Source organism: Anoplophora glabripennis, unplaced genomic scaffold (genome assembly GCF_000390285.2).
Source record: "Anoplophora glabripennis isolate ALB-LARVAE unplaced genomic scaffold, Agla_2.0 scaffold49, whole genome shotgun sequence".
Classification (NCBI taxonomy): domain Eukaryota; kingdom Metazoa; phylum Arthropoda; class Insecta; order Coleoptera; family Cerambycidae; genus Anoplophora; species Anoplophora glabripennis.
This window is the reverse complement of record NW_019417201.1, coordinates 1,311,216-1,334,658: the sequence shown is the minus strand read 5'-3', so window position 1 is coordinate 1,334,658 and position 23,443 is coordinate 1,311,216. Positions and strand designations below refer to the sequence as shown.

The window sequence follows — 23,443 nt, the reverse complement described above, 5'->3', positions numbered from 1 at the left end:
AAAATCCAAAGTTAACCTCGCTATGACCTTGAAAACATGGTCAAGGTCAAAAAACTATAACGCCATTTTATTTGCCCCTTGACACTGACTTCTATTTGACACATTTTTTCGTAGAATGTGTAGTTTTCGAAATATACATATAGTTTTCTCAAGTTAAATGAACCATCCAGTATATAAAATTTTTGGAATTCTTATGCACTCAAGTATACATAAGTATTGTATTGTATATTGCCTACCGAACAAAATTTGTTTGGGCCGTCATAATTTCCTAATTTTTAGTTAGGCTGTAATTTCTTGCAGTGTGTATGTATGGTTGCATATACGTAGTCTTAAATGTGCCCCGGCGTAGTAACCTATGACATTTGTGTTTATCGGTCCAGCTGATTTCGTTGTGCTGTTGTCAATATTAATTTGCGCCTTTTGGTGTTAGTGGTACAGATTTAATAATCGGTGTGTTTGTTAAAGGGATTTTAAAACTAAAAGTGCTTTTCACCAAGTCACATTCCAGCGATTTTTTTTCGGTACTTGCCTTACAATGTGTCCATGGATAGCCCCACAAAACATATAATACAGATAGCCCCTTCTCTCATCATAGCCGTCTCATTTACCGGAGAAAAGAACCTGCAAGATTGTCAGCGAGGTTGTATAAAACGCATTCTAAAATTAATTACACGCATACATAGTGTCTCAAAAATATGTGCTAAATTCTAATTTTTTAAATCTAGTTATATTCTTTATTTGACTAATGATATGACTGTGATGGAAGAAGGGGCTACTAATTATGAGTGGAAACCTTGTATAACAATTATAAATAAATTGTAAATTTCTATACACGCAGATTAGAAAAGAACTTAAAAAATGAATTTACCGGAGTCTGATAGCGAGGATGAGCTGCCCCCAGGTTGGGAGGAAAGGGTCACTGTGGATGGAAGTGTATTTTATGCAAACCATTTAACGAAAAATACCCAGTGGACACACCCCAGGACTGGGAAGAAGAAACGGGTAAGTAAAATAAAATCATATTGCTTTTTGGAAATTATTTATTGATAGTGTAGGGTAGGTACCTTATGATTAGTGCTGACTTTGATTTGAAAAAGCAAATTCACCAGTGTCACAAACTTTAGACCAGCAGGATGCCTTTCGTGGTTGCAGAACTGTAAATCGCAAAAAAACGTTTTAACGAAGCATTTCCAAGTTCCTGTAGGAACTTATTTCATTAATTTGTGACTTTGCTATTAAAGTTTAGAGTTAAACACTTTTCAGTGTTTGAATTTAATATCTGTCCGCAGGTTTCTGGGGACTTGCCTTTCGGTTGGGAGAGATGCATAGATAAAAATACGGGGAAAGTTATATATGTGGACCACGAAAACCGAAGAACCACTTACACAGATCCGAGATTGGCCTTTGCTGTTGAAGAAAAGGAACACGTTAACGATTACAGACAAAGATTTGACGCTTCCAGCACAGCACTTCAGGTAATGTATTAATGGTACGTCATTTTTCAACATTAAACAATATTGTTTAAAACTAGGTGTTGCATGGTCGTGATCTGAACGGGAAAGTAGCGTTGATAACCGGCGCGAATGCTGGCATAGGGTTCGAAACGGCCAGATCCTTAGCCAAGCACGGTTGTACCGTCATTTTCGCTTGCAGGAACTTGGCTGCGGCTGAGGATGCCATCGGCCAAATAAGGGACGAGAAAGTCTCTGCCGGGGACAATTGTATAGCTATTTACTTGGATCTCAATTCGCTCTCTTCTGTGGTAAGTGCTTATATAATTTTCATATAATTGATTACACAGGCACACACAAAAAAAATTGTATACTTTTTGACCGAGTATGATACCCTGTATTTTGATCCGCTGAAGACAGTGGAGCCATCAGAAATGCACCATCACGTCAGGATTTTTCACTAACCTCAAAAAATAGCTCAAAATCAGTGGAAATGTAGATTTTTTGTTAAAATAATTAAGGTTTTGAAATTAAAGTACTCGGACGTGTAAATAGGGTCAAAATAAAAACTTTTTATTGCTACACTTTTTTCCAAAATGCATTCTTGGAGGCATTTTAATGCTCAAAATTGGTTAAAAGTTGTAGTAGGTGAAACAATTGACAAAAGATTTAGTTATTTGGTCTGTGTCTACTACAGACAAGTTTTGAGTGTGGGTGAGATATAACCTACAAAATATATGCCATTTTGTAACTGTCACTGCTGCTCAAGGTAAGTACTAAGTACTCACGAGCACGTTCGTTTTGCGTTTAATTGTTTTTGTGTAGATCTAATTGGTCCCGTTCAGGTTTCAAAAAAACTCGCGTGTACGTTTCCTCATGGGAAATTATGGGCATAGTTCATGTTACGTTTTTTTTCTTAGATGCTCTGTTTTCGGGGTACAGTGTGTTGAATTTGTTATTTTCCAAATGATTTTCGTTAATTATCTTTAAATCGGCTAAAGATAAAAATGTCAAAAATTTGTACACGAGTGAACATCAATTGTGCGTTAAGAATAATGTGCAAACGATTTCTTTCTGAAAAGCAGTGTCGCCGATACAGGTAATTGGCGGGGTACAATCGAAAAAAAAATATGTTAAAAGTAAAAGTTTGTTACATTTCCAAAACAGTTTTGTAAACTCTAAAGCATACAAAAATAAGGTATACTTGTCGAAATTCGGTAGCATCTTGTAGAAATTTTGACATTTTTATTAAGAAAAACCAATTGGAAAGTAACAACTTCAACGCACTGTATCTGGAAAACAGGGCGTCTAAGAAAAAAATACATTATTTGAACTACTCCCATCATTTTCCCATGAGGAATTTGCACACAAGTTTCTTTGAAACATAAACGGGACACCCTGTATGTGTGGAATTCACTAGTACTGATGCCCAATGTAAATGGTTTTGGGTTAGAAACAAATTTATTAAAAAGAAAACGAGGAGATTTTTTTTTATTAATTACGTTATAATTCTGGTAAATACATTTTTACAGTACAAGTAAGATGTTTCCGGATGAAGCGATTAGCCGAGTCTGGAATTTCATATTTTTTACAAATTTTTTTATGTGAGCAATTTTTCGTATTTATTAAATTATAAAGAGTGACTAATACATAATATAAAAACACTATTACCATAATGCGTATAAAATATAAAATGATTTCTATACGGTTCAATATTATGTATTTATCTTTGTGCCACTCGCCATGCACATCGGTAGAATCTATAATCGTGTATAGACTGAGTTACACTGAACGTCGATCTATATTTTATCTCTGTCTTTTGCACTTGGTAGGGAATAGGGAAATGCTTTTTTAGTGGGTGTAAACGGACTTGATTTGCCCGACCTGAGAAACGTCATAGCATAAGTGTAAACGAGGGGTCTAATTCCATGGCTATAATAAATTTATAAATTAAAAAACACAACTGGGAGGTTTTAAAATGCTGTAATAATTAAAATTGATCAAAGTGCCGGTTATAGCAAACCGTAAAAAATATTAGATGTTATGTTTTATTATGTTTTTTCAATATTTTCTATATCTTGTTGCCAATGGATTTTCGTTCCCGGCACGCTTCATTCCCCTTACTAGTCCAAGAGCTAGCGATGAATCACTATCTATAATTTTGGCCGTCGAGTATAACTGTCATCGTTTGACACTAACTGTCATCATACGTTATTAATTGTAAAGTGGATCAACTAAAAGGACTACTCCGGCAAAATTTTTTATTGCGGTACTCAATACTGTGAAAAGGTATTTTCCGGACTAAAATCAAGTTTGTAAAAGTATGTTTTATTATGAAATAAATAAGTTTTTCAATTACTTTAACATGTCTAGTGAACAATTCGATATTTTTGTCAGTAAAGTGAAGCCCGAGATTAAGAAATTGTATATATCAAGAAAGCTTATTTAACTTGCCGAAAGACTGTCTGTAACTCTATGGCAAGTTATAATTAAGAAATAAATTTGTAGCTTCTGGGGACAGTATGGCCTGTATCAGTTATGCTTTTTGGCAAGGGTAAACAACAATTTCTGACATAATAAGAGAAACATGTATAGCAGTCTGGAATGTTTTGAAGAACGATGCATTTTTAAAAAAACCTGAAGAAGAATGGTTGAGGTTTTCTCAAGATTTTGAAAACCAATGCAATTTATAGATTAATTTTAATTGATTTGTAGAAAACACTGAACTTATTTTTGCTTTGATCATGACTATAACTCTGTACTTCAAAAACCTGCACATGACATTTCAATTTCAAACTATCAAACATCAGTCCCACCATTCTCACCAATACAATATCGTTTTTACCCGTTGAAACTGAAATTCACTAAAAACAATATTAACCAAAAATCGCGGATAAGCGCGATGGTGAGTATTAAAAATATATTACTTGAATTTTTTTGCCCCAAAACGTGTATGTGAACCTTCTGTTCCTATTAGAGATGTGTTGCTCTTTCACTGTCTGCTACTTTGGCACTGTTCCGCAGTTGTCACTGGAGCTGACTGTTCCGCTGCGACAAAAGAAGCAGTGATTTTTCGGAGCGTTTACTGCAAAGTGCAATTTACTAGCGCCAGAGACGTAGCTCAGGCGTGCCGGCCATAGCAGAGCAGATTCTCGATCAGTCGTTGCGATCTGCGCTTGAATAAGTCACAGTGTCACACACTAAACATATAATACAGTCGCGTTTGATTTAAAGACATTGTATTTCAGCGACTAGAGCAATGCGTGTATTGCTGGTTGCTGCTCTACAAATATTGTAAAAGTTTTTGTTTACAAAATCAAAACATGCGACTGTTCTTCATTTGTTTTTGTTGCACTCGCGGAAAAATTTTGAATATCTGACACTGTACTCACTGTAGGATGTCGTTGTTCTATGTGTCTTTTTAAATTGGTGATTGAAGATTTATAACAAATATTTTGCTTGCATATATTACAACACGCGCCGCGCCGCGCCATTATTTCATGGCTAGAAATTGGCCTCAATGATTTGGGATCGAGGGGGATTATCCCTCTTTATCCTGCCTCATCTCGTGTAGGCCTGGACAGCCTTCGTAGGTGACCCCATCCGTCGTCTACCCCGACCGCAAATGCGGCCGGTGTAGGCGCTTTGTGGGACCTCCTTTTGTCCTGGCTGGGCCCCGCCGGCTAGGGCCCAAATATTACAACAAGCTTTACTTTCATGCGTTGGTAAAAATAAATTCCACAGGAAAGATTTTCTTCGTTTATCCATGTCCAATTTTATTTGTAATAAAAATTTATCAGTAGTAACTTAGGACAAAATAACAGATCACTACGCTACATCAAATTCAAATAAATAATGCAAAAGCGAAATAACAAATTGAGCTAAATCTACGAAAGTTGGCACATGCTTGAAAAACAGCGCATGACGAAAGTATTCCTATTCCCTAACGCTAGCCGCTATTAAGCACGACAGGTGTCGATTTATGAACTTTGACGCGGAAATAAGGGAACATATCACGGTAGGAATGTATGCGCGCGCTACCAGGAGCTGTTCCGAAAAATCGCAGCTATTTGTCACTGCTCTGTTGCCGGAGCAGTAGCAGGTGTCACTGCTCCGCAAAAAGAGCAGTTTAGCCCATCTCTAGTTCCTATTGACACCATGCTTTCATTGTAGCTACCAATTAGTTAGTCACTCTCGGTCAGTAGGTGTAAAGTAATGTTTTGTCCCAGTAGGCATTCAGTAGCAATGACATTTAAGGTACAACATTTATTTTGTAGGTTATGTCTCATTCATCTACATAATTAATTTTTTCGCGACTGATGTCGTATATGTGCAGTAGACTAGGCCAAAAAAATCGACTATTTTTTTTTCTAGAGATATAGAGAATATCATTCAGAATGACGAAAAAAAAAATATCGTGAGAGTTTGAGCTCTTAATATTAGTTTTAAGAGGTCTATCATCACTAGTTTCGATTTTTTATTCATTCCTGGTCCCATTTTTGGGACCTACATATATTTTTGAAGGAAATTGAATGCCGTACAAAAAAGGTCAGATTGAAAATTTTCGGCAGACGAACCATATCCATGTAATCAAACCTTGAAAATTGATGTTTTTTCGATTTGACCTGTTAACGTTGGAATTTTGTAAATAACGAACAAATTAATATCTGAAAAAGAACAATACACATTTTCAAAAGAAATTTAATGCTCTACAAAAAAGGTCTCAATGTTTTTGCATAAATTTACTCCTTCAAAAGTTATTCACGATTGAAATTAGATTTTTGTTTTTTTCGTTTTGGGCCCAATTTCTTTCACTCAATGGAACAAATTGATATTATACATCATCAACAATTATTATTCTATCAATATAATCACCAAAAATATCCAAAATTCATAATATATTCAAATTCATTCTGACTCAATAGCTACTATTTTTTCTACAAGAAATGTCTGCCGAAAATTTTCAGACCTTTTTTGTAGGGCATTCAATTTCCTTCAAAAATATATAAATTTTTATACCCCGATGGTTTGGCAGGATCAGGAATAAAAAATCGAAACTAGCGATGATTAAAACTAATATTAAGGGCTCAAACTCTCACTATATTTTTTATTCGTCATTCTGAATGATATTCTCAATATATCTTTAAAAAAAAGAATAGTTGATTTTTTTGACCCAGTCTGTGTGAATTTTTCTTTTTTTTTAAACAAGGCAAGGTTAATGTATCATTAGCTTTTAAGCAAATGTTATTCACTCTATCTACTCAAAAATGCTTTAATTTCCAATTTTACTTTATTTATGGATATTTTTTCTAGATTCAGTTTGCAAACACAGTAAAAAGCAAATATGACAGAATCGACATGCTAATACTAAACGCCGGAGTCTTCGGCTTGCCGTTTAGCAAGACGTTGGACGGATTTGAGACTACTTTCCAAGTTAACCACCTGTCACACTTTTACTTAACCATTCTCTTGCGTCCCTTACTAGTTAGCGGATCGAGAGTGGTACTGGTTTCTTCCGAATCTCACAGGTAAGGGAACCTTCTGAAAATCTACGAAGACGGAATACTAACCTTATTATTCCCAGATTTTCCAATTTAACCCCAGAAAACTTGTCTCCGCTAACCCTATCCCCCGATTCGGCTAGCAAGTACTGGGACATGATGGCCTACAACAATTCGAAACTGTGTAACGTACTCTTCGCCAGACAGTTAGCAAAGAACCTGCAGACGTGCGGCATATCCGTTTTCAGTCTACACCCGGGCAATATGGTGTCGACGAAACTGTCGAGGAACTGGTGGCTGTACAGGCTTCTGTTCGCCATCGTCAGGCCTTTCACGAAGTCCTTGCAGCAGGCCGCCAGTACTACAGTGTACTGCGCCACGGCTCAAGAGCTGATCGGGGTAACGGGTAGGAAATTTTTTTTAATACGTTTTTTCGTGTTTAAAATAAAACGTTGTAGGGGTATATTTCAATAACTGTTACCAATGCCAGGAGAGCGCGGCGGCGAGAAACGACGAGCTGGCTAAGGCTTTGTGGGATACGAGCGTGGAAATGATACAGAGCGTTCTGGGGAAAAACGCCCCTGGACTGGAGCACGAGAATAAGAGGAGTCTGGAGGAATAAAGGAAATTTTAAGGTAAAGCAAGTTTAGAATTTAATTATTTTGCGGTTCTAGAGATTAGTCTGATATACAGTGTGGGCCAATTTCGATATTCTCGGGTAGTTCCCGATCTTTCACAACTCACGTTTACTTACCCCTTTTTTTTACTTTTAATTCCTCAGGAAAGGTGAAAATGAGACTAACATGTTGGCAAAATTTTATTTCAACCGACGCTAAACTACCGATACAAAAAGGAAAGAAATAAAATCAATTGTAATTTTTTTTAATGGAAAAGTTAATAGTTACAAAGTTACAGGCATACATAGAAAATAGTTTGGTGCGAATAAAAATCAATAAATTACGTTTCGAGAAGATTCTTTACTTAAATTTACTGAGTATTTTAACAGTCTTCATTAAACTAAAATTAAAAAGAAAATCAATTAGGCAGTCGAGTATTTCATTGCGCGGTCCGTTGGTTCGGCCCATATACAGGGTGTTTTAAATCAGATATGATAAACATGGTCTCGGAAATCGAGATAATTTGTCGAACCGTGAGAGATTTTTTGGAAAATGTAAAATTTCTTTATTTTATTTCTATAATTGTAACCGATGTTTATTGTAACTGACAACCTTAGAATTAGGAATCCAGTTATGTAAATTTTGATTAAACTTATTAATTTAATTAAAAAATTATGTTGATGATGGTCGCTAAAAAACGAAACGCCTCACTGGAAATCCGACTTGCATATTTCAAAGAACTTCTCAGTTTTACAATCTATTTCGGCTGGTTCCTGAATTACCAATCATTTTTTGAGCTGTACCATCGCGATCGGTTATCTTAAGAGATACAAGTTCAACCAAATTGAAGTAAAATTGCGATGACCATTAATTTGTCAACCAGAAAGAGGGACCGCAAAAAACCTGTGATTTTCGCCCGTTTTTTCAGATAATTAAAAATAATACATAAAAATATGTTTTTGGTCGCAAATTACTTGTAAAAAACTGAAATGAGCATAGCTTTTAGTATTTTGAAATTTTAAAAATCACCCCTACTTAGGGATTGAAAAAATGCCAAAAATTAAGAATTTGAATATTACCAATTGATATTAAAACTATTAGCATGTAAATTATCTCAATATATATTTTTTTGGAATTTTTACAATTATTTCTGATATTCTCTATTTTTGGAGATGATTCCAGTCCCTGAGCGCGCTTAAGGGTGGATTTTCTAATTCAACATGCTTATTTCAGTCATGAGAATAAATCTTTCTTTGTATCAAGAATCATTCGATAGAAAAATTCACATGCTAATAGTTTTCATATTTATTGGTAATATTTAATTCTTCATTTTGGCCGTCTTGAAAATTTTCAAAAAAAAAAGCTATGCCCATCTTAATTTTTTACGAGGAGTAATTTGAGACCAAAAACATATTTTTATCTATTTTCTTTAGTTCTCTGCGAATTGTGAAAAAACGGGCGATTTTTGCGGTTACTCTTTGATTTGACGAGAAGTGACGTGCAAGTTTTGTTTTGTTTAATGGCGCCACATGGAATTCTCCCATTTTTTAACTCGGCACATTTTCGTGATTATAATAACGTGTCATAATTATGATAATAGATTTACTTTTTTGTTTCTACAGAAATATTAATATAATAAATAAATAAATAAATAAATAATGATTATCCATTTTTACGTAGTGTTTTGAAAGCAAAACCTCCATCTGTTGCTTTAAACGAAATTTTCTCAGTTCAAGATTAGAGTTTAAATAAATAAAAATGTGGATCTCACATGACGCAGAGCGAGATATGCTGCAAACTTATCGATTAATTAATTTGGGGAATAGGTAATAGTTGGATGTTTCGTTTTCGAAAAGCTCCTTGGGAAAATAGATATTTTTGCATTTCAATGGAAACAAAAAGTAAACCATATCAAAAGACACATCAACGTAATCAGAAAAACGCTCTGAATTCAAAAATACAAAAAATTCCAATATGGTCTTCATAAGATTAAAAAAAAAACTAAAATCAAAAACTATAGGGCGGATTTCTCTTCCGCAAATTGTTCATCATCAAATTTCACAACTTTGGTGCTTTTTTCCGTTTGGTGCAAATTAAACAGTTTCTTTTTTAATGAATCTGTAACGACAATGAAATACTTTACCTTTCCAAAAAATACATATAGTTATTATGTACAAGACTGGCAGTAGTAACAAATTAATTAATGATTACATTTCACTTTCTCCGAATCTGTTCAAATTGCGAACTAACGTTGGTGATTCATTGTCAGTCTAGAGAAAATGAAAATTACAAATCCGCTAAAAACCTAAACAAACACATTTTTGGCAGTACGTTAACCCTAAAGCATGTCTGTTTTTACATAGATACACAATTTGCAACATAAACTGTCCTAACGAGCACGAGCATTATTCCATTTTTGTGCCTTCATATAATACCAGGTTAACTTTAAGTTGGGGTCATTTTTTTAGGGGTATTCCCCTGAACACGAATCTGAAATTTAATTTTTTTTTTAAATCAAATAAATAGTCTTTTAAACAGTACTTAATTCTTGTCTGTAAACGAAGATACCTCCGAATTAGTGTGGTAAGTTGTATAAGTGCACTATCAGCGTTGCCAGTTGTTACCTTTTTAAAACAACTGTTCGAGGGAGACAATGGAAAATAATTTATTAACACAGATCACTTTTGTATGGCTCAGCGACGTGTTGTTTGTTAAGTAGTGTATTTAGTGTAACGAAGTGATTTTCTTTGTTCTGAGACCCCACAAGCTGTTATTTTTCAATTTTATTTAAATAAATGTATAATATTGCACCGTCGAATAGGTAATATTAAAAAGTTATAGAATTTGAAACAAAATACGGTATTTCCCTACTTTTTTTTTTCTTATTCAGCCGCCCGGCAGCCAATTGGTGCTAGATATATTGAATTAATTCAAGATAAACAAAGCAACAACAAAATTTGTGAACAGTTTAAATTTAAGCAGAATCCGAGCCTGTTCGAAGGTTAACATCTGCTGTTCGGTTAAAATTCTATATTGCCACACTGCTATGTTAATTCCGCAAAATGGCAACGGGCGAATACGTCATCACCGCTTCATTCCGTTACATTTTTATTTTAGTTTGGGAAGTGTCTTTATAACCTTAAAGTTAATTATTTTAGTGTTTACTAACAGTACGGTGTAGTTTTGTATTTTCATTTTCAAGTGTTTGTGTGATATTATGAAAGAACGCTTGAGATGGTTAGAGACTGCTTAATGTCAGGAGAAAACGATGCTGTTGCAAGAGACAATATCATGTGGGTTATACTGAATAGGAAAACGTATAAGATTGGTTCAGCATTTAAGTTGTTGGCCACAATATTTCAAGTATGTCATATGCTGTAAAATCAGTCGAGTAAACTATTATTTACATATTTTTGTGTATTCGATTATTATTTATTTATTACTGCTTGAGTTTTCTGTTAGATGACTTGTTGGGTACTTTATTTTATTTAAACGAATTAAATTTTTTTTTATGTGTGTACTTTTGAACAAGTGGCATGCAAATTAAAAATTTCTTTACACCAAAAAGTAATTTGAGTTTCAAACTAAGTCCATTTTATAGAAAATATGCGTAGAGTAGAGGAAAGTGTTATTTGTGCATTAATTCATATTTAGACAAAATGTGTAATAAAATCTATAAAAATGTATAGCTGGTTGGCTATTTGCTATAGAGCCCTCTACGTGATGGGTGGTATGGAAGTTTGCTGTTTTTTAATAACCTTTCCCTCAAATTATGAGGTTTGGCAACATGTACCACAGTTTCTAAGAGTGCAAGCGCTGCGACTAACGCGCTTTGTTGTATGAGGTCATTCTAGCTTGTTCGGCGGCGGGGTTTAAAAATTAGGAAGAAAAGATTTTACAAAATTCAGTTTTCACGACGGAGGTTTAGAAAACAAACTTATGATAAGTGTTTTTAAAGATCTTGGGTAGCCTCCGTATAAACATGACCCCCATTGAAAGTTACACCCTGTATATTTCATAATTACCTGGAATACATATATTTCAAATAAAAATGAAGCGAATCTGAGTTACAGAAGAATTTTGCTTTCTGTTATTTTTGAAATGTTGACATTTATTAAAATTGTCGAGTATTAAAAATATTTGCAACCGTTGTTGCCTACGGACAAAAATTATTAATTAGGACAGTTCGTGTTGCATAAATTAACCTAACATACTCGGTTTTTATATTTATAATAGTAGTATTAGTAAAAGGTCTCAATATGAGACAGAATTAAACGTAGGTTTAAAATATATAAAGTATGATCATACATCTCTGGTGGCAGTAGTCAGTATATCGTATTAATACAATTAATTCATAGGAAATGAAAATATCTAGGTATGTTAGTAAATAATTGTCAATTTTATGCGGAAAATTTTGTAATTGCGTATTGTGGCGGTGGTTATTTGGCAAATAATATTTCGGTTTGATTGTCAAGATATAAAAAAAAGTATTCGTTGAAATTAAAAACCCATTATTTCCTTGGCGATTCCAAAAATCATGTTTCCGCAGACTGTATCAAAAAATGGAGGTAATTAAAATTTTACACTCCTTTTTTGCGATGATCTTCAAAAATTATTATGTTTTGAGAAACCCTTCGGAATTCTGTTTTGATGACCGATAGCTGCCGTGTGAATTTTCGGGGACCAGCCCGACGACTCTCTCGATAGTCGTGAAATCAACATTAATCTGACCGAACAATGATTTTTGGGCGCAGGATATAGAATAAATAAGTAATGTCAAATGTACGATTACGGTATGGCAATTGTATGTATGTAACGTTAATATACCGGGTCTGAGTAAACAATTAATATACTAAAATACTGGGCAAACGTATAATACAAATCAAGTCTTGTCTCTATGCGAAGGTATTTAAAACGTAAGTAGAGTGAAGTAAACCAGAATATTCGGACTCGGATTGATTGACCCCTTGTTTTTTCAGTTCGACTTTAACTTTGCTATCGTCTCTGTATCGTTCCGGACTATAATAAATGACAAACAGTGCTTACTTTTTAGTAACTTTAAAATGAAAAATTAATAAATAAAATTCTAATGACACATTTTTGTCCATGTAATTAATACATACTTTTAGCCTGTCACTACATAAGTCGTTGCGCATTTCCGTTAGTCACAATCCGGAGTTTTGGTAAAAAACAATTATAATCACGTTTCCAAATCTTTTCATTCATATGCATATGGCTAACTCTGCCCTTAGAAATTATACTTTGGTCGAAATATCTTCGAAATATTCCAATTTCTTCACGTGACCTAGAACACTTCATTAATAGGTTACAAGGAGAGAAGTAGTACGGACTAATTTAGTAGTAAGCCCAACTAAATAAAAAATAAATAATAAAGATTAAAAATGTACGTCGTTATCTTCTTTTGGAATCTCCCACGTTTTTTTTGTTTCCAATTGAATTAGTGCAACCTTATTTTGATTGTACGTTTCTCTGATCTGGTCTTCGCCTCTCTGAACACATGAAAATGTCGTTGCTTGGGTTTTAAGTGATTTCCACTGCTAAGCCGATGTCCGGGTCCGGCACGCAGTTACCACAGTATCCGCCGCATTTGCCCGACGCCACAGTTTCCTGAAAATGCGACGAATCGGCTAAGTTTCTCCAATTTGGTGATTTTAGGAAAATTTACAAGAGTAACGTCACAATGTTTTTTTTAAATATCCTAGCGGGTGGCGCAGTTACTCGCAGCACTCACGTCTCACAACCTATTGTGCATGCCGCTAATAGGAGTTTTTTTAGAACAGGCCCGTGCTTTGTGTGTAGGAAAGCACTAGCTTTGCTGGAATGTTTGGAGGTGACAGGAATGCTGCCCCTAGTTACTTGTGTCTACATTCGTGCAATCACTAGGACGTAAAAAATACATATGGGACGCTTCACGTAATATCGATCACGGCTCTCGCCAAAATTTGGAGACAATACATGGTTTTGGGCGTACAAAAACTAGTTCCAAGTATTTTAAGATGTTATGTGGCGGAATTGAAAAATCCAATATGGCGCCTGCAAGTGAAAAAAAAATTAAGATTCATCCAATAAATTCCTTCCAGAGAACATATTATTGCTTAATCTGTCTCCAAATAACTTTTCTTGGAGACTTCGGGATAGGTGTTCATAAATCTTAAGTTATTTTCAGAAGATTCAAGATGGCAGTTTTTATATAACTGCTTAGTAAGCCATAAACCACAAAACTTTTATTCAAACATAGTTCAGTCGTCTATTTTACAGACAAAACGAGTCAGAGTAGTCATTTTCTATGTTTTCAAAGTCACTGAATCATAAATTGAAGTCGATTCAATAGTATATTATCACTTTCCCAAAAAAAAAATCACGCGACTTGTCGATTCTTATGTTTTTGAAGTTTTGTTGTTGTTTTTGACTCGATAGGTCATGTTATTATATTATTTCTTTTTTGATTTATTTGAAAATCAATGCTTACTTCTATTCTATTAACCTTAAAAAAAAAAAATCAAAATTTTTTTATTAATACCACGATCAATCCTAAGAGACTCGTCATTTGCCAGTAACGGCAAAAATCCCAATTTTTAAAATGACTATCTTCGAGAGTATTGAGGATCATCGTTAGTGGAATATTCATGGCATTGCTTGTAGATGAATAGGCTTACGACTGACGACATGGTGGTATGGAAGCTGATATCTTTCAATACTATTCGAGAACTAATATCGATAATGCAGGAAATCATGGTAGGAAAAAATGTAATTAATTATATTAAATTAATCAATCAATCAATTAAAACATTTTTGGAGTTTAGGTTGAAAATGTGGAGCATTATGAGAATTAAAATTTTTTTTTGAGGTTAGGATTAGAACTTGGCATAATACTATTGAACCTACTTTAAATTACGATTTAGCAACCTCAAAAACATTAGAAACAACTCTAATGATTTAATTCACGGTATGAATAAAAAGTCGTGATTTTTCAATATCTTTTGAGGTTAGAATTGGAAAGTGATACGATACTATGGAAGTGACTTCAATTTATGATTCAGCGAGGAAATGACTAGTCTGACTTGTCATGTCTGAAGAAATCGACCATTGAACTATGTTTGAATAAAAGTTTTGTAGTTTATGGCTTGCTAAGCAGCTGCCATCTTGAATCTTCTGAAAATAACTTAAAATTTATGAACAGCGATCTCGAAGTCCCCATTAAGATTATTTGGAGACGGATTTATCAGTAATATGTTCACTGGAGGGAGTTTATAAAATGAATCGTATTTTTTTTTACACTTGCAGGGGCTATATTGAGCCGCCATATTGGATTTTCGAATTCTGCCACATAACATCTTAGAGTACTTGTAAGAACTAATTTTTATACGCCCAAAACCATGTATTGTCTCCAAATTTTGAAGCGAGTCGTGATTGATTTTACGTGGAATATCCCATATGTATTTGTTATGTCCTAGATTGCACAAATGTAGACTCAATTTATTAACTAGGGGCAGCATTCCTGTCACCTCTGGATATTAGACAGGTTCCAGCAGAGCTAGTGCTTGCCTACACACGGAGCACGGGCCTGTTCTAAAATAACTCTCATTGGCGGCATGCACAATAGGTCGTAAGATCTATTGGGATATTATAAAAAATTATTTAGACGTTACTCTTACCTGTCTGTATATTTCCGATGACGCATAGGACCCTATTTCCTCCCACCGCACGTTTTTAGCCAGCTTGAAGGAAGTGTGTGTCAGGTCAACGGAGAACCTGCCCTGCGCGCATCCCCTCACAGAACTGTAACAGTCGCCAGCGGTGCCGAAAGCTATCCTCCTTCCTTTTATTTGTTTTGAAAACGTGAAGTCATCGCCTGCAGGACAACAATACGAATTAAAAAGTTATAAGTGACGGATTAGTCGGCTTTACCAATAATTTTCATGGACGTGATATTTAATCGTACTTTCCAAAATTTCGTAAAGCCAGATCTGTCAGTGCCGACCGCGTCGCAGTGACAGCTATCCTTCCTTTGTCCGTCGTAGGGGCAAGATTGAACGTCGATCAGTCTAGAAAAAAATAACGTTTCTTTACGAAAGACTTCCTCTTTGGCGAAGTGCAAAACGATACCTTTTATCGTAAATTTCAGCGTAATTCCTCGCGTCGGGATGCAAGCTGATGTATTCCTGAGGTTCGGGTGTGTCCATTTTGTAGCAGTAAATTTGCACCGGTCGTCCATGAATCGATATAAAGTAGTCCTTGTTTTCTTTGGTCTTCATCGAGGTTTTCACCTCTTTGCAGCTCCTATTTAGACCTGATAAAAACGCTAATTAAAATTAACCCGACGTTTACGTGTGAAATACTTACACTTTGTTTGGTTGCACTTTCGTCTTTTGGTGGGCTTCAAATTTTTTCGACACAGATTGCGAGACACCTTCTCTTTTGTTTTGAGATTTACGCAGTGTACCGCACGTAGTTGCTTCCCCTTTTTGCCGCATCTTTGAGAACACTGGAATATTAACGGCAAAATAAATCGTGTTATTTAAAAAAAATTATTGTGATCAAATGTATGTATACCTGTCTCCATGGTTCCGTATGCCAGACGTATTTGTCCCCGCAATAGCCCAGTGTACATTCCGCTGTTGTGGTAGGTTTGTTATACAACGAACAATAATTTTTGTGATGAATTTTGTTCATATAAATGTCCGGTAGTGGGTTCGGGTCCACTATTCCGCCATGATGGACCCTGTGGCAGGTAACGTTCCTCGTTTTGGTACCACGACCGCAATGGGCGGAGCACTAAAAATCGTTTATTGATTTTTACTCAATTTTTGTACTGGTTGTGTTACTGTAGTTAAAATATTTTTAATTGCAACTAAAAAACTGATCACTACAGCAACACGATTGTTACTTCCTTTTTTTTATATATATTTTTTTTAATACACGTTTTTTATATTTACAAGTTAATTTACACTGAAAACAAAACTCTTATCAAACAATAATTATTTTCTAAAAAAAAGCTATATCCCCTACACCTATATGTTAGTCACAAAGTAATGCAAGCTCGTATCTGATCTGGCTGATATAACTGAAACCATTATTACATAAATCTTAAACGTTTTAGCCAACACCTTTCCTTATTCCTTTAAAACAGCAAAAACTTACATTTGACCAGTAACTCTCGATCCAGGCGTATTTACACGTGTATCGCTCGCAAGGTTTTGTGGCTTTCGGTTTTCTCAAATGTTTGCAAAAGGAATCGACAACAGTTATATCATTGAGAGGGTCTTCGCATTCAATAAGTCTTCTTCTAGTGCCTTTACCGCAGGTATTGGAGCACTTTCAGGAAATAAAATAAAGCAGTGTAAAAATGTAGAAGTGTCTATGGCAGGTGGTTAGTAAGTGAAGCGTTTGTACAGAGGTGGAGTAGGAGTAAAAGTGTCAGAAGCCAACTAGATGAATGATGTTGTGCTGATTAATTTAGACCGATCGAAATAACTCATTTAGAGGGGAAAAAAAAGAAAATTGTTACCTGGACGTTTATAAGTGGAAATGGTAAAGGGGCTTATAATAAACGAAAAAAATTAATGCATGAGCAGGGGTGGCGGAGGGTTGATTTGGGGGGTTGAAGTTGTGAAAAATTGTATCTTTGGGATTTCTAGCAAAAGTTGACGTCAAACAAAAAAGTATCCAATACAAAAGTTGTAGATCATGCAAAAATCTACAATTTTTGTAGAGGTCACTTTTTAAGATTACCTCAAAATTTACGAGAAAATTGCGAAAAACAGGTCTTTTTCTGATTTTTCGCTTTTTATTTCTCATTTCCGCAAAAATAATTTAATTTTGACGAAACTTGGTGAAAGTATACCTTTCTGTCTTAAACAACCACAAATTTTTTTAGATATAAAATAAAGGCGTTTCCGAAACAATGAGACAGTCTTTTTTGTATTTTTTCCGTACAATTGAATGGTGTAATCAGTTTTTGATTTTTTTTTAATTTGAACAAATCAACAATTACTGAGAAATTCATTGTCATTTTTTATTTATTTTTTTTGCGTTTGTGAGCATGCTTTTGAACTGATTACAGTTCAGAACAGATTTTCAAAGTAGAATTTTTCTTTGAAAAAAAAAGTGTTTCAGACAGGAAAAAATGAATATCTCACTCTTCTTGATTTTTTTATCTAAAAAAAAATTGTGGTTATATAAGACAGAGAAAGGTATACTTTCAACAAGTTTCGTAAAAATTAAGTTGTTTTTGCGGAAATGAGAAACAAAAAATGAAAAATCAGAAAAAAAACCGTTTTTCGCATTTTTCTCGGAAATTTTGAGGTTATCTTAAAAAGTGACCCCCCACAAAAGTTGTAGATTTTTGCATGATCTACTTTTGCAGTGCATACTTCTTTGTTTGACGTCAACTTTCGCCAGAAATCCCAATGATACAATTTTTCAACCCCCTAAATCTACCCTCCCCACCCCTGCTCACGCATTTACCTTTTTATATTTATTATAAGCTCCTTTACCATTTCCACTTATAAAAGTCCAGGTAACATTTGTTTTTTCTCCAAGTGTAATTTGGTTGCACTAAATTTGCCAATTTTTGCATTTACTCATTTTGTAGATGAGTCAATGTAAAATTTTTTAAAAATTGATGTATGAGCTAGAACATCCTTATAGTAAGGGATAAATTCAATAAAATTGATGTTTTTTTTTTAGATAAAAATGGTTATAGTACTAATTTTGAAAGAGCTTTTAAACGTACATGTTGTACCTTTTCCGTCAGAACTTTTTTAATAATTGTTTGTTTTTAAAAGTTAAGAAATATATATATATATATATATATATGTTGTCAAGATGTTTCCGGGTTCCTCTCCGCGTATGGTTTTCTTGATTGTGAACGTTCACAACGTATTACACGAAGTAGAACAAAGAAGACTTGAAAATGGCAAGTGTGATCTTGCCGAAACGTCGTCCAGAACACGATTCTATCCAGAATCAAGAAAACCATACGCGGAGAGGAACCCGGAAACATCTTGACAACACATATAATATCCGCGGAAATCTGAAGTTCAACATATATATATATATATGTGCTGTTATTTTGTTCAAAAAATTCCGGGACTGATCTACATATGGTGCCACAAATAAAAAATCCGTATGTGTGTTAGACAGTACTAAACTTCAAAAGAAACGTGTCAAAATTTCGTGAAATTTCAACCATTATCGGGATTTTGAAGTTATAGTGACCCTACTTTTGACATTTTCAAAACAATGGTTAAAATCGAATTGTAGATTAAACACTATTTTTCTGATAGGCAAAAATACCATTCGAGCTCAGCAATGGCTTGAAAGGTGTTATAGGGATTCTGCGCTCCATCAAAACAACCATTTGTCGAAGGTTTGCTGAGTTTAAATGTACACCGATGATCGTGAATACTCGGGACATCTAAATGAGGTGACAACACCAGAAAATATTAAAAAATCCTCAAAATTGTGTTGGACAACTGTAAAATGAAGTTGCATCCTATGGATATCAAACGGCAGTGTAAACTATCTCCTGTAACTTCACTTTACGGTTACTCAAGACAATTTTGAGGATTTTTTTAACGTTTTCTGGTACTGTCAGCTCATTCGGAACAGCAAACCATGGACAATTGGTTATTTTTGACGGAGCAGATTTCCTATAACACCTCTAAAGCCATTGCTGAGCTCAAACGGTATTTTTGTTCATCAAAAAACAGGGTTTAAACAAGACACGAAAACCAGTTTAGTCCGTTGTTTTGAAAATGTCAAAAGTAGCGTCACTATAACTTCAATATCTCGATAAGTAGTGGTAGAAATGTCACGAAACTTTGACACGTTCGTTTTGAAGGATAGTACTACCCAACGCGTGGATTTTTTATTTGTGGCGTCATCTGTGGGTTAGTTCCAAAACCTTTTTACCGACGTGTTGTTTCCGTAATACCTAATTCGCTTGCCATGTCAATGTGTTAAGATATTTATTAAAAAACTTAGTCAAAATAAATTTTATTCTAATTCACTTGTCAGCAGAGATATTTATTAGAAAAATTTAACTGACATAGTAGGTTTCTCAATTTTTTATCGTAATAGTATATTACGTAATAAGTGTTGTAAAAAGCATTTTACGCACAAATGGAAAAGTTACGCACGACGCCGCGTAATTCTATGAGTGCGTAATTGCATTAAACCACGTATTACGTACTATACTTTACCTACGACCACTACTTTAAATACTTAAAAACATACCGTCTGCGATCAATGCAAGATTCCTATTACGTCGTACGGTAAAAAAATCACACAGCTTGGTAAAAAAATCGTACAGTTTTCCTAGTAACCGCCTAGGCAACGGTCAATACAAACAGTATTGTATTGGCCGTTGCAGTTGCTAGGAAAACTGTGCGTTTTTTTTACCGTACGTAATAGGAATCTTACATTGATCGCAGACAGTGTGTTTTTAAGTACTTACAGTAGTGGTCGTAGGTAAATACATAAAAACTTTCTGGAAAAAGACGAATATGTTCATTGAAAAGCTGTTTAAAAGAATTTTTATATGAAATCACAAGGAACTGTTGATAACAAAAAAAAATCTAACCCTTTTATTGAATTTATGTTACTTTAGGGATAAAATAACTGAGTAATATACAGTGTTCAAAAATGCATGACTTCAACGAGACGTCTCGCAATAAAGTGTTTTTTTATGATAAATACCGTTTTGGCATCTGCTTTTTTTAAACCTTAACATCCTAATGTTTTTGGTAAATATTTTTGATTTCAAGCAATTTTTTATGCCCCTAGCATAATAGCGAAAGAAATAGGAAAACCCTAGGTATGATTGAAAGAAAAAAAATTATGTGCCTTTACAAATTGTAACACAATGCTCCGAAAAAATTGAGTGTTTTCTCAATCCAAATTTAAATATTTTTTTTTAATGTACAGGGTGTTTTCAAAAAAAAAAAATTTGTAACTGAATATCCTTTGAACGTAAAAAAATAAATGTTAATGTGTGCATATACATAAATAAAATGTTATTCAACATGACAAAATTAATTTTTAGCTCATTTTTCAAAAATATTTCCCGATTTTTTTTTTTTTTATAGAATATTTTTTACATATCATTGTGTTACACTCTGTATAGTAAAAATATAATCTGTATAAAACTTTAAATACATCACATATTACTAATTAATTTTTTTTTAATTTTTTTTGTATTTGTAACTAAAAAAAGTTTTGCTCGATCACACAAAAACGAATGATTAGACAAAGCTTAAATAACTTTAAAATCTTGCATCCTACCTGCTTCCAAGCTCCCACCTTCCAACGGTACCCTTTACCGCCGTAGTGTTCCGTTATTCGATTGACATTCGGGCATTCGGAAAGTTTACATCTTGTAGAATTATCCGGCTTATGAGACTGGTCGCATTCGCGTCCGTCTACCACAACGTCTGAAACAGGAAACATCATTTATTCACGTCGAATATTGTACGCTATGCCGTCGTACTCGTATAATCCACGCACGTCACTTGTCTACGCCTTTCGCAGTTAGAATCGCAACTGGGACTCCACTTGCCGGTCATCCACTTGGGGCACGGTTGGGTGTTGCACAGGTTGACAGTGCTAGGTTTTAGGTTAGAATCGCACCTCGTTTTGTCTTCGTGGCCCAGTTCGTTGACGCAGTGAGATATTTGGGTGCGCATGCCGCCGCCACACGTTTGGGAGCACTGATAACGGTCGGGTGTAAATTATCGAGTCTTGAAGGGGTTAGAAAATACTTACCGAGCTCCACTCTCCCGGAATCCACTCAAACGTGTCGTATCTGTTGTCAATTTCAGAGACGATTGAATTGTCAAAGTCGTTGTTGTATTTGTAAGGCCTCTTGTAATTTGGCAGGTTCTGTAAAAAAATTGTTAGTTCTTGTTTCACAAGTGTTTAAGTTATTTTCTTTATAAATATAAAAATGACCCAAATAAATGCTTTCTGTCAATTTCGCAAACGTACATCTTGATTTATTATTTAATAATAATATAAGGCTGACAGGGCAGGTATTAGGGTGCAACGAATAAATTGATCGATGCCAAGCTTCAGATCAGAGGCAGACATGTACATGTTACTGTACAATGACGCGGATAGTAAGACTACTAAAATGTGATGTAGTTGATGCTTCGGCGACTGTGATCTCGGTAAATGTTGAACAGTCATTTTCGTTTTTGAAATGGGTATATACCGATCACCGAAGATGATTGACCGTGGAACAGTTAACAGTATTTTGTTAACTTTTGCTGGTACTTACTATTATGTACGACACCTATATTTAATGGTAAGTTCCATGTCAAGCGTTTAGTGTGCAAAAAGAGGAAAGAAAAACTAACTTACTTCACAACTGCCTCTGTAGCACGCTCTCTTCTCGTCGGGTACGGGCAGATCCCTGCAGTAATCGTCGTGAAGAACTTCCTCCGAATTAAATTTCTTACAGATAAATTTTCTGCTCTCTGTACCTTTTCCGCATGTCACTGAGCACATGTGGTAGGTGTCCGACGCGGCCCACCGTCCACAAGCTTGCTCATTGCAGGGTACCCTGATGGGCGGTCTTGAGTTTATGTCACAGGCGTACTCGTATATTCTACCATCTAACACACAGTAGTACGTTACGTTCTGATAACCGCCACCGCATGGTGCCGAGCACTGGTAACAAATGAAAATGTAAGTGGTTTTCGGCGATTTCCATTAATTTTTTATAGTTCGGTGACAACTCCACTTTCCCTGATATTCTTATCTAAGAAATTTTAATTGCAATAGTCGTTATATCAAAAAGAAATTTAAGAACGGATATAACACCTTAAATAGTCACTACTCCTCAATATGTAGGTCTTCAGTATGACCAAACTAGCAGAGAATAATCTGTTATTTTGCAGGTACTATGAAAACAACAAAGATATATTTGGGAAACAACTACTCTGCTGACTGATATCCTGACCACCGTTGAATCACACCTGCAATATCTAGTAAGCAGCCAAGATTATTTGTCGGCAAAACCACCAGGCGTATATCAGTTTCGAATTCGTTAACTCTGATTAGTATGCGATCAGTGAGACAATGAATGTATGGTAAATTTATTTTGATGTTAATAAGTTCGAAACTGGTATATGTCTTGTGGCTCTGCTGACGAATAATATAGTTGCTTACTAGATATGGAATTTTAATAGGAACTAATAAATTAAAAGTGTTATGTGTCTGGTGGTTTTGCTGCCAAATTCAATTAAATGTCACAAGTGTAATTCAATTCTGAGCAGGACAGTAGTCCGCAGAGTAGTGGTTTACCTCAATGCCATTAATTAAATAAAAAGTTGTATGAGATCTTTAATTTGTCATAAATAATTTTTTATAGCAGTTTTGTGTGTGTGTAATTTGTATATTTTTTACTTACAGATGATGTTTCGGCCCATGTCCAGTTCGGACATCTTTCAGTATTACATATCTGTTCTGTAATCATCTCGCTATTGTTACAATAAGAGTCGTCTATAGGTGTGTACTTGTCATCAACGCATTTGGCTGTTCTCCTCTGTATCCCCCCTCCACATGTTTTGGTACACTGTAAGTGGTAAAACAGAACAAATTACATTTAATGATATTTTCGAGTTTGTATAGTCTGAACACCAGATTTATGTGATATTATTTTATAACTTTAATTTACCGTTACAAAATCGACCAATATAGAGTTTACGTAACAGCAGTCATATAATATATTGTACAAGGAAACGTACAACTGTCAGACTGATGTAAAACGAAACACCAATGTCTATAAAAGAATGTTTTTATGTTGGAAATTAAATAATTGTGAAATATATGTGAATATAAGCGATGC

General features: G+C 34.7%; 2 protein-coding genes across 3 annotated transcripts in view; one reads left to right on the top strand and one right to left on the bottom strand.

The window, feature by feature from the left end:
* The first annotated feature begins 368 nt into the window (after positions 1-368).
* Positions 369-23,436, top strand: LOC108903868 (WW domain-containing oxidoreductase). The gene is made up of 8 exons (XM_018706201.2): positions 369-521; positions 839-1,002; positions 1,290-1,475; positions 1,532-1,762; positions 6,765-6,979; positions 7,036-7,358; positions 7,411-7,587; positions 23,008-23,436. Exons 2-7 carry the CDS (start codon positions 859-861, stop codon positions 7,572-7,574), a joined length of 1,263 nt encoding a protein of 420 aa, XP_018561717.1. The 5' UTR covers positions 369-521; positions 839-858; the 3' UTR covers positions 7,575-7,587; positions 23,008-23,436.
* The window catches only part of LOC108903867 (A disintegrin and metalloproteinase with thrombospondin motifs 9), a 317,588-nt gene continuing 305,830 nt past the window's right edge, over positions 11,686-23,443 (bottom strand). Inside the window, exons 22-33 of one of the 2 annotated variants that reach the window (XM_018706198.1) lie at positions 23,006-23,170; positions 21,955-22,263; positions 21,358-21,474; positions 21,083-21,302; positions 20,878-21,026; positions 16,732-16,905; positions 16,144-16,365; positions 15,934-16,075; positions 15,697-15,880; positions 15,499-15,635; positions 15,246-15,442; positions 11,686-13,197 (exon numbers count right to left, since the gene is read on the bottom strand). In XM_018706198.1, coding sequence (XP_018561714.1) covers positions 13,111-13,197; positions 15,246-15,442; positions 15,499-15,635; positions 15,697-15,880; positions 15,934-16,075; positions 16,144-16,365; positions 16,732-16,905; positions 20,878-21,026; positions 21,083-21,302; positions 21,358-21,474; positions 21,955-22,263; positions 23,006-23,170 — 2,103 coding nt within the window. In that variant the 3' untranslated portion in view covers positions 11,686-13,110. The remainder of the gene's footprint in view (positions 13,198-15,245; positions 15,443-15,498; positions 15,636-15,696; positions 15,881-15,933; positions 16,076-16,143; positions 16,366-16,731; positions 16,906-20,877; positions 21,027-21,082; positions 21,303-21,357; positions 21,475-21,954; positions 22,264-23,005; positions 23,171-23,443) is intronic. The other variant, XM_018706199.1, reaches the window with a different exon arrangement.

What these genes read in the sequence shown, in the direction of transcription:
- LOC108903868 (XM_018706201.2), top strand. Translation starts at nt 859, where the DNA reads ATGAATTTACCGGAGTCTGATAGCGAGGATGAGCTGCCCCCAGGTTGG. An exon ending in TCAATTCGCTCTCTTCTGTG is followed by an intron (nt 1,763 to 6,764) that starts GTAAGTGCTTAT and finishes TATTTTTTCTAG; the next exon opens with ATTCAGTTTGCAAACACAGT. An exon ending in GTTTCTTCCGAATCTCACAG is followed by an intron (nt 6,980 to 7,035) that starts GTAAGGGAACCT and finishes TATTATTCCCAG; the next exon opens with ATTTTCCAATTTAACCCCAG.